At 46.4% G+C, this 11,455-nt stretch overlaps 1 protein-coding gene across 1 annotated transcript in view; it reads right to left on the bottom strand.

The window, feature by feature from the left end:
• Window positions 1–749: 749 nt before the first annotated feature.
• Window positions 750–11,455, bottom strand: part of LOC107300207 (claudin-7-like) — a 16,036-nt gene continuing 5,330 nt past the window's right edge. The window contains exons 2-4 of the mRNA XM_015829544.1: window positions 2,804–2,968; window positions 1,577–1,661; window positions 750–1,090 (exon numbers count right to left, since the gene is read on the bottom strand). Of these exons, the coding sequence (XP_015685030.1) occupies window positions 919–1,090; window positions 1,577–1,661; window positions 2,804–2,968 (422 nt within the window). The 3' untranslated portion in view covers window positions 750–918. The remainder of the gene's footprint in view (window positions 1,091–1,576; window positions 1,662–2,803; window positions 2,969–11,455) is intronic.

Raw genomic sequence — 11,455 nt, 5'->3', positions numbered from 1 at the left:
CCCACCCCGAAATATGATTTTGCAAGAAAAGCCAGGAACATTTTACTGGTAGGAATTAAAGGAGGGGGTCAAACTGATCCGTATTTTGAAGGGATAGCCTTGAATCAACGGACCCTCGCTTAACCCAAGGCTTCCCCAGCGCATTGTACATATATTTACACAAGCCAAACAATTTCTGAAGTCTGCAAGCAGCTTGCCAAAAATTAGGGGTTTTCGGCTGGGCTGCCCCATGGAGAAGGGAGACCCCTTTTCCTGGGTGAGGTGGGGGGTCAAAGTTCCCTGCCCCCCGAAAATGCCCAGTCTTGTAAACATCTGCCAGACAGCAGAGATCCCAAATACCAATTCCTCGGGTTATTTGGGGGGGGAGGAAAACCCCCAGATAGTTGGGGGGGTTCTTTAGAATCAATCCAGGGCACCCAGAGGACGGGGGGGGGGTCTTGTCCAATTGGGTCAGTTTATTAAGGGGGAGAGGTGGGTTCTCCCCAGAACAAAATTAAAACCTTACTAGAACTTCTTCGATCTCGTTACTTCCAGACTCTAAACCCCATAATCCCCCGCCGGGAGGGTCAAAGGATTAGTGGAGCCTGCCCTCTCTCTGATCCTTCCTTGGGGGCAGCCCCAGAGAAAGGCAGCAGACACGGATAACAACAAGACCCGTTTCCCCCCCCCCTTCGGGGCCGACGGCCCGTTAAAAAATTAAAATATCTCTAATTAAAATAAGGATGGCTTTTTAAAAATAAAATAAAATAAAAACACAATCAAAGAGCAGAGGAGGAATAATAAAACAGGGTAAAACGAGAGCACACACCCCTCCCTCCGAGGGGGTTTAAAAGTCAACGATGCCCAGCTTGGGCGGCAAAATCCGGGCTGTTCCAGGCTCAGTGGCACATGGGTCTTGCAGTCAGCTGGCCGGGCATCTTAGACGTATTCTCGGCTACTGGGGGGTTTGGAGATGGGCATCGGCGCCGGATACTGGCGGTTCTTGTACCCGGGCTCGGCCCCTGGACACGAGCAGGAGAGCAATCCGCCCCCAATCAGCGACAAGGCGGCCCCCGCCCAGCCGAGGAAGATGGCAGGGCCAATTTCGTACCTGGAGCACAGAAAGAGACTCACGGTGAGATGGTAGAAAACGGGGGGGAGGGTGTTTAGGGAGGTCCCCCCTACCCCTAGACCCCCTCCCCACTTCCCTGCCTCTGCGGATGGGGGGAAAAGGATTTGCCGGGCGCGTGAATTCTAGATGTAAAGGATTCTTCTCCCCGGTGCAGTTACTGGATGCTCTCCGGATATCACCTTGCTCCGACTTTCTTTCCCCCCCCCAGGTTTTCTTCCCGCCTCGGAAGCAGCCACGGGGGAGCGGGAAAATGCCAGGGGTGGGGTGCAGAGGCGGTGGGGGGCCCCCCTCCTCAAAAGGGACACGCTCCAAAGGGGCGGGGCCAGGGGAAAAGGGGCAGGGCCAGGGCCAGGGGAAGAAGCGAATCTGAGTTTGTGTCCGGACGTTTTTTTGGCAAGCGAGGTGCGCCACTTTTGGGGGTGCCAAAGACAGACCCAGCCACCCCGTTTGCTCTGGACAACGTACTTTTTGTTTATGGGAGACAAGGGGTTGTAAAAATCTTGGACAATCTGGTTTGCACTCCAGGAACAGGCGATCAGGGAACACAAACCTAGATAGGGAAAACAAGGAGAGTGTCACAAAACGGTTATCTTGGTTTGATGTTTTTTTTCTTCCCGAAGGGGATGTAAGCCAAGGAAGCATGGCAAATATTCCATTCCATTCTATTTATTCTATTCTATATTTTCCATTCCATTCTATTCCATTCCATTCCATTCTGTTCCGTTCCATTCTAATCCATTCTATTTATTCATTCTATATTTTCTATTCTATTCTATTTATTCTATTCTATATTTTCTATTCCATTCTATTCTATTCTATTCCATTCCATTCTGTTCCGTTCCATTCTATTCTATTCTATTTATTCTATTCTATATTTTCTATTCCATTCCATTCCATTCTATTCTATTCTATTCTATTCTATTCTATTCTATTCTATTCTATTCTATTCTATTCCATTCTGTTCCGTTCTATTCTATTCTATTCTATTTATTCTATTCTATATTTTCTATTCTATTCTATTTATTCTATTCTATTCTATTCTATTCTATATTTTCTTTTCTTTTCTTTTCTATTCTATTCTATTCTATTTATTCCATTCTGTTCCGTTCTATTCTATTCTATTCTATTGATTCTATTCTATATTTTCTATTCTATTCTATTGATTCTATTCTATATTTTCTATTCCATTCTATTCTATTCCATTCCATTCTGTTCTGTTCCATCATATTCTATTCTATTTATTCTATTCTATATTTTCTATTCCATTCTATTCCATTCCATTCCATTCTATTGATTCTATTCTATTCTATTTCATACCTTATTCTGTTCTCTTCTGTTTTATTCTATTCCTTATTCTATTCTATTCTATTCCATTCTATTCTATTTATTCTATTCTATATTTTCTATTCTATTTATTCTATTCTATATTTTCTATTCTATTCTATTCTATTTATTCTATTCTATATTTTCTATTCTATTCTATTTATTCTATTCTATTTATTCTATTCTATTCTATATTTTCTATTCTATTCTATTCCATTCCATTCCTTATTCTGTTCTATTTTATTCTATTCTATTCTATTCTATTCTATTCTATTCTATTCTATTCTATATCTTATCCTATTCCTAATTCCAAATTCCATTCCAAAAGGTTGGGAAGCAGGGAGGGAAGGAGGGAGGGGGGGAACTCACCGGCCACCAGGAAGACGATGCCGCCGGTCATGGCGATGCGGGCCTTGGTGGTCTTGTTGTCGTCCCCGCAGTGGGTGCATTTCATGCCCATGGTGGCGATGCCGATGCCGATCACGCCCAGGACGATGGAGATGACCATCAGTGCCCGGGTGGCTTGTAAGTAAACTGCAGGGAGGAGAGGCAGGAGGTCAGAGAGGCACAGCAGCCAGATTTGGGGGGCTGGTCTAGATGACCTTCAAGGTCCCTTCCAGCTCTATTCTGATGAATTTAAAGGGTTGAGGATGATGCAGTTGGGAGGGTTGACTGCCCGAACGGGGGTACGCTGGCACTGCTTTCTGGGATACCCAAGCACCCCCCTTTTTGTAAGCTGGCCGTGCCCCCCACAAGTCTTGCCAGGCCGATGGAGAACTCCTGTAGCCCAACATCCACCCCTGCGCCCCAATACACACCCCAGCACCCCTCCTTGCATCCAGTACCTACCCCAGTACTCCAGTATCCACCCCAGCGCCCCAATGCCCATCCCTGGCCCTCCAGAATCCACCCCGACATCCAATAATTTTCCCCAGCACCCCAATAATGGCCGCCAGTCCCCCCTCCCCTTCTGCACTCAACTCTTCTCCCCAGAGAGACGGGATCACGATGCCAGCACAGCCGCCCGTCGGAGCCCAGGGCCCCCTCCGCAGGGCACAGATCGGAGGGCGGAGGTTTGGGGGGCACCCCCCCACCCCACCCCCTCCCCCAGCACAGCAAAGTCGAGGAAGGCAGCTTGTTTGCTTGGGTGGGGGGCCCACACTTGGCAGGCTTTCTGGGCAAACATTAGGCTTCCAGGCACCCAGGCTGGGACGTAAAAAACGGGCCTGGGAAAGGCGCCATTTTAGGGAAGGAAGCCGGTGTGTGTGTGTGTGTGTGTGTGTGTGTGTGTGTGTGTGTGTGTGTCAAGGGGCAACGGCCACGGGGGGTGGGGGGCATTGCCCACGCTGAGAGTCGGGCAGGCAGCGAATCAATCCAAATAAATAAGTAGAAAAGGTTTTCCCCCCTCTTTGGATGGATGGATGGATGGATGGAAGGAAGGAAGGAAGGAAGGAAGGAAGGAAGGAAGGAAGGAAGGAAGGAAGGGAGAGGAGGGAGGGAGGAAGCAAGAAAGCAAGGAAAAGAGATGGAGGAAGGAATGGAGGAGATGGGAATGGGAGGGAGGCTAGGAAGGGAGGGAGGAAGAAGAGAAAGAAGGAAAGGAGAGGGAGGGAGGGAGGGAGGAAAAAAGGAAGAATAGAAGGGAGGGAGGGAGGAGGGAAAAGAAGAAGGAAAGAAGAGAGGAAGGAAAGAAAAGAGGGAGGAAGGAAAGAAGAAGAATGAGGAAAGGAAGGAAGAAGGGGAAGAAGGAGGGGAAGGAAGGAAAGAAGGGAGGGAGGAAGGAAGAGGGAGAGGGGAGGAAGGAAGGAAGGAAATAAGAGAGGAGGGAGGGAGGAAGCAATAAAGCAAGGAAAAGAGATGTAGGATTGGGGAAGATGGGAATGGGAGGGAAGGAGAGGGAGCGAGGGAGGAAGGAAGGAAAGAAAGAATGGAGGAAAAATAGAAGGGAGTGAGGAAAGGAGGAAGGAAGGGAGGAAGGAAAGGAGAGGGAGGGAAAGAATGGGGAAGGAAGGAAGGAAGGAAGGAAAAAAGAGCCAACTGGTATAGTGGTTATGGGGCTGGACTTGGGTTCAAGAATCCCCCCCCTCAGCCACCAGGCCTCTCCAGGGGACTTTGGGCCTATTCCTCGCCCAGCCCAGTCTACCTTGCAGGATTGTTGTTGGGGGGGGAAGGGAGGAAGCAACCCTGGGTCGGCTGCATTGAGCTCCTGGAGGGGAGGTGAGGTAAAATTAAGTGCCCTCCCCTTGCGGGGATTCCCGCAGCTGCCGCCCAGCGTTCTCGGTGCGTCCCGTGTAATTTTAATCAGCTGTCCTACCTGCCAGGGTTGTTTTTTCCCGGAGGGGGGGAGAACTTCGCGCAAATACCCTGAGCGCGCGAAGGAGGATATAAAAGCCTAATCGATAAGTGAAGACGGGGGAAAGAAAAAAAAAGGAAAAAAGAGGAGAAACCTTTGGCTACTCAAAATAAAAAATAAAAAGAGGATTTGCAAAGCAGGCCCGGTGCCTTCAGAGAGGGTGGGGCCGCCGTGACTCAGCCCTGGGAGCACCAGAAAGGCTGGCCCACCCGCCAGGGCTGTCGTCACCGGAGGCTGCGTCACTCGGCACCCAGGGTTGCCCGCCACCCGCCTGGCCCTCACGTGGCCCCCTCCGTCCCCTCCGAAAGGGCAGGGGGGTCTCCCAAAGGAAGCCCCCCCAGGTTGGGGCTCAGGGATGTCCCCAGGGACCCCCCCCTACACGTCCTGGGCTTGCCTTGCCAACTTCCAGCCTCCCACTCCTTCCTTCCTTCCTTCCTTCCTTCCTTCCTTTCTTCCTTCCTTCCTTCCTTCCTTCCTCTTCATTTCTTTCTCTTTCTTTATATTTCTTTTCCTTCTTTGCCTTTCTTTATATTTCTTTCTTTCCTTTCTTTCCTTCCTTTCTTTCTCTCTCTCTCTTTCTTCTTCTCTCTTTTTTCTTTCCTTTCCTTCAATTCTTTTTCTTTCTTTCCTATTCTATCTTTTTTTTCTCTTTTTTCTTTCTTTCTCTTTTTCCTTCTTTCTTTAGATTTCTTTTCCTACTTTTTCCTTTCTTCTTCCCTTTCTTTCCTTCCTTCATTTCTTTTTCTCTCTTTCTTCTTTCTTTCCTTTTTCTTTCTTTTTCTTCGTTTCTTTCTTTCTTTCTTTCTATTTCTTTTCCTACTTTTTCCTTTCTTCTTCCCTTTCTTTCCTTCCTTCATTTCTTTTTCTCTCTTTCTTCTTTCTTTCCTTTTTCTTTCTTTTTCTTCGTTTCTTTCTTTCTTTCTTTCTTTATATTTCTTTTCCATCTTTTCCTCTCTTTCTTTCCTTCATTTCTTTCTCTTTCTTTCCTCTTCTATCTTTTTCCTTTTTCTTCTCTTTCCTTCATTTCTTTCTCTCTCTCTCTTTCCTCTTCTCTTTCTTCTCTTTTTTTCTTTCTTTTTTCCTTCTCTCTTTATATTTCTTTTCCTACTTTTTCTCTTTCTTTCCTTTCTTTCCTTCCTTCCTTTCTTTCTTCTTTCTTTCCTTTTTCTTTCTTTCTTTCTCTTTCTTTTCCTTTTTCTCTTTCTTCTTTCTTTCCTTCATTTTTTTCTCTCTCTTTCTTTCTTTTTCTATCTTTTTTCCTTTTTCTTTTATTTCCTTCATTTCTTTCTCTCTTTTCTTTTTCTTTCTTTCTTTCTCTTTTTCTTTCTCTCTTTATATTTCTTTTCCTACTTTTTCTCTTCTTTCTTTCCTTCCTTCCTTTCTCTCTTTCTTCTTTCTTTCCTTTTTCTTTCTTTCTTTTTCCTTCTTTCTTTATATTTCTTTTCCTCTTTCTTTCTTTTCTTTTTCTTCCTTTCTTTTTTGTCTTTCCTTCTTTCTTTCTATCTTTTTTCCTTCCTTCCTCTATCTTTCTTTATATTTCACTTTCTTTTCCTTCTTTCTCTTTTTCCTTCCTTCCTTCCTCCCTCCCTCCCTGATGCTTGTCGTTGACTTCTTTGATCCTTTCCTGGCTCTTCTGGCAATTTTTACAGGATCAGCTTAGATATTTTTAAATGCTTCGAGGGGCCATCACCGAGAGGGTCCCAAGGCCAGCTGAAAAAACTAGGGACCCGGCCGTCTGCCAAAACTCTGGCATAAATCGGTTTATTGGCCAAACTACCACCAATTAAAGCTGCATCACGTTACACCAGGAAGTAGGAAAAACATCCCGTAGAGAAAGGCCAACGGACGGAGGGGCTGAGTCAGCGGCTTGAGTTGGGCGGTTCTGGAAACTGAAAAAGCAAAGTAAACCGAAGCAAAGTCAAACGTAAACGGGCAAAAAGTAAACTCCAAAGTAAACATTAGAGTGAAAAGTTCAGGCGGTCCTCGCCTTACAACCGTTCATTTGGCCACCACTCCAAAGTTACAACGGCACCGGGGGAAAAAAGAGAGACTTTAAATGCCTGTTTTTCACACTTAACAACCGTTACAACATCCAAAAAATTCGGACGCCTGGCGACCGACTCGCGTTTATTACGGCTGCGTGTCAGGCGATCCCCTTTTTTGTGACCGTCCAAGGAAAAGCCGGATTCACTTAACAGCCGGGTGACTCAATTAACAACGGTGGCCAGAAAGGGTCATAAAAACGGGGCACAAACTCAACTGAGCCAATGTCTCACTTAGCAACGGAAATCTGGGTGCTGTGTTGTTGCGGTCGCGAGGCGAGGACTGCCCGAAAAGTAAAGCAAAGTAAAATGAAAATAAAAGGAAGAAATTTTGTGGCTGGGAAAATTGCACGGATTTTTAAAAAAAGCCTTCAGTTCGTCCGTCTCCTTCCGTGTTTGACTCCGCCGAGCCAAAATAAATAAGTTAATTCCAAAGCAAAGAAAGTCTTGTACTCTTTCCTAAGGACAATCTGATCCTTCCCCTGACAAAAGTAAACTACGTTCCTTTGCACACACGCAACCTTGTACAATTCTGCCTGTTGTTTTTTTTAAAAAAAACCATTTGCTTGAGCAGGGGGTTGGACTAGATGACCTCCAAGGTCCCCTTCCAGCTCTATTATTATCCTCCTCCTCCTCCTCTTCCTCCTCCTTTTTAAGAAGAAACTGGATAGCCATTTGTCTGAAATGGTATAGGGTCTCCTGCCTGAGCAGGGGGTTGGACTAAATGACCTCCAAGGTTCCCTCCCAGCTCTATTATTATCCTCCTCCTCCTCCTCCTCTTCCTCCTCCTTTTTAAGAAGAAACTGGATAGCCATTTGTCTGAAATGGTATAGGGTCTCCTGCTTGAGCAGGGGGTTGGACTAGATGACCTCCAAGGTTCCCTCCCAGCTCTATTATCCTCCTCCTCCTCCTCCTCCTTTTTAAGAAGAAACTGGATAGCCATTTGTCTGAAATGGTATAGGGTCTCCTGCTTGAGCAGGGGGGTTGGACTACATGACCTCCAAGGTCCCCTTCCCACCCTGTTATTCTGTCATTCTTCTTTCCAATCACGGCCCACGGATCCTTTCACTTGTTCCGCCTCCCACCCTCCCTCGGCACCATTTTGCAAACTTTCCAGAAGAATCCGGATTCATCTTTTGAGATTCTCCTCACCCCACAATCTTGGCTTGGTTGCAGCACACTTAAGCCAGAAATAGGCCACGATGGATGGGTTGACCCATCCTCGTTTCCTAATAAAAAAAAAAAAGAGGGAGCCTCCCTGGCCGGCTGCTGTGAGTCGCCAGCCTGGCGTTGCTCAGCATAATGGAGTTGTCGCTCACTCACACACTCACACACACAAAGACACACACACCCAGAGAGAAACGCAAGATGGCGAAGGTGTCATTCTTTAGTTTCACCTTTGCTCTCTCCGCAACGGATCCAGGTGGCAAAGTCTACGGGAGTACACACGACAACTATAAAGCCACACCTTGCCTTAACAACTTCATGGAAGGCAGGAAGGAGCCATGAAAAACCCAGTGTGTGTGTGTGTGCGTGTGTGTGTGTAGGGGGGGCTCTGAATCAGACCTGCCTTCCCACCCTGTCCCCAGGAAGCAAAAAATTTTATTTCTCTGTCCAATGCATAAGAATCTATCCGTGGAACACAAAACGTCAAGGATTCGAACTCGCGGCCGCACATGCCGCAGAGGTGGGGTGCAAAAAAGGGACGGGGGGCACAGCGGGGGCCCCCACCCACACTCAACCCCTCCATGGGTTGTGTGGCCGAATTGCAGGTCAGAGAAGAAACAGGGAGCCAAGCAGGATCCTACAAACATCCTTGAATTAATTCATCAACGGTCCAAGTGAAATAAAATAGTTTTTTTTTAAAATCCGTGGATTTAATCCCTTCCTCGTTAAATCAGCCATAGTAATTGCAGGGGGGGGGTGTTGCAGTCCCCGACGTGTAGCACCAAGCCCCCTCCCAATGAGAGTTGAAGCCCCTCCCGCCAATAAGTTTTAGGATATTGTAAACTATAATGATAGACAAAGGGTTTGTATGTCATAACCTTAAATACGTATCTAAGACTGAAGTCTTACCTTATTTTGGGGGGTGGGGGGGATAAGGGCATCTGTTTGTCTATCATCTCTCTCCTGCTTGGGTGGGGTGGGGTGGGTGGACTGGAGGACCTCTGGGCTCCCTTCTGACTCTATTATTATGTTCTGTTGTTCTTTCTATGGTCCCGTGCTTCCATCCCTCCAAGCCCAAAAAAAGTCCGGAATGGTGTATAGGATCTCCTGCGGGTGGGAGTGGGGGGTTGGACTAGAAGACCTCCGAGGGTCCCTTCCAACTCTGTTATTCTATCTATCTATCTATCTATCTATCTATCTATCTATCTATCTATCTATCTATCTATCTATCTATCTATCTATCTATCTATCTATCTATCTGTCTCTATCTCCCTATGTCTCTATTAGCTATCTAGCTATCTCTATCTCTATTTATCTATTTATTTATTGGTCTGTCTATATCTATCTATCTATCTATCTATCTATCTATCTATCTATCTATCTATCTAACTATCTATCTATCATATCCATTCACCGTATCAATCCATCAATCCATCCTATCTGTCTGTCTATCTGCCTGCTTGGCTATCTCTGTCTGTCTACCTGTCCGTCCATCCATCCATCCATCCATCCATCTTCCACCCATTTTATGTACAGTATTTATATATGTATCTACCTATCATCTATGTCTGTCTGTCTGTCTGTCTGTCTGTCTGTCTGTCTGTCTGTCTGTCTGTCTGTCTGTCTGTCTATCTATCTATCTATCTATCTATCTATCTATCTATCTATCTATCCATGCATCCATCCATCCCTCTTCCACCCATTTTATGTATCTATATATGTATATACCTATCATCTATGTCTATCTATCTATCTATCTGTCTGTCTGTCCGTCCGTCCATCCGTCCATCCATCCATCTATCCATCCATTTATCTTCCACCCATTTTATGTATCTATATATACCTATTATCTATCAATCATTTGTCTATCATCTATCATTTATCAATATCATCTCTATCTTCCTGTCATCTACCAATCTGTCATCTATCTATCCATCCTATCTAGAGGGGGGACATGATAGCAGCCTTCCAATATCTCAGGGGCTGCCCCAAAGAAGAGGGAGTCAAGCTATTCTCCAAAGCGCCTGAAGGCAGAACAAGAAGCAACGGGTGGAAACTAATCAAGGAGAGAAGCAACCTAGAACTAAGGAGAAACTTCCTGACAGTGAGAACAATTAACCAGTGGAACTACCTGCCTCCAGAAGCGGTGAATGCTCCAACACTGGAAGTTTTTAAGAAGAGACTGGACAGCCATTTGTCCGAAATGGTATATAGGGTCTCCTGCCTGAGCAGGGGGTTGGACTAGATGACCTCCAAGGTCCCTTCCAACTTTATTGTTGTTGTTGTTATTATTATTATTAATCTACCCTCTTTGTTTTTTATATGTTCCCTATCACATGTCTATTTTTAAACACACGCCCCCAGGTCCTGTATGTAGCAATTCCTGGCAATAATCCAGCAGTAAACCTGGCCTTATGGGGCGTGGGGGGGGGGAGGAAAGGGGACCCTCCAAACCGCAGGCTTTCACCCCTAACCCAACCCAGGGGCCCTTTCACACACACCCTCTTCCCCCCCCCAGTGCTTTCAAAACGACATTTGCTAGTTTCTTCCTTCCAAAGATGGTTGAACCATCCGGCTCGGGCCCCACCCTTTCCTCGCCCCACGAGGCCGCGGTGGCAAGGTGACATCACCCCTCCCCTGGGGGCAGGTGTGCCAGCAACTGCATTCGGGCACAAGGTCATCACACACACACACACACACAGAGCCAAGCAACGAACAAAGACAAGCGTGTCATTTCGTTTCGATGAAACCCGTTGGAGGAGCAGAAAATAGAAAGGGCAGCCTTGGTGTGTGGTTGTGTTTGAGTATAGGTGTGTGTGTGTGTGTGTGTGTGTGTGTGTGTGTGTGTGTGTGTGTAAAGGTTGAAGGAGGGGCTATGTGGAACTAGGATTCCTGGCTTTAAGGAGGGCTCCTCCCTGCCTTTTCCAGGGACACCCCCAATCCCTCCGCTTTCTTCTTACACGCACCCCAAAAGAGGAAACCAAATGTTCGTTTCATCCACATTTTCAGCTCAAAAAAACTGGTTCTTCGTTTCTTTTTCACCACCCTTTTGCCAAAAAAAAAACCACACCAAAAAACACCATTTTTCTAACACACCCACTTTTGTGAGTTTTGGGGAAGAGTCCCCGCCAGCGTAACCAACATATTCTCTGTGCCTCGTTCCCAAAATGCCCTTCTGGCTCCAGATTTCCAGCCGTGGACGGACCACGTCTGTGAAATGGGCCCAGGATTCCTCTGTGCCCCCTCCCCAAACTGAGCCTCTCCCCCAGCTTCCCACCCCTGCCCTGTCCCTGCCCTAATCTGGCTAGCTGACCCCAAAGTTCCCTTTATCCCAGAAGGTAAACTAGGTTTGTTTTCTCAAGTCATGAAACCGATAAGCTATCAGGCACACACGTTGGTTTTATAAACAGAGATGAGAAATTTCAGGCTGGAGAAAAAAAACCAGAGTTAACCAAGCGG

Source organism: Protobothrops mucrosquamatus, unplaced genomic scaffold (genome assembly GCF_001527695.2).
Source record: "Protobothrops mucrosquamatus isolate PMUCROS unplaced genomic scaffold, P.Mucros_1.0 scaffold6367, whole genome shotgun sequence".
NCBI lineage: Eukaryota > Metazoa > Chordata > Lepidosauria > Squamata > Viperidae > Protobothrops > Protobothrops mucrosquamatus.
This window is presented reverse-complemented; position numbering and strand designations above follow the sequence as displayed.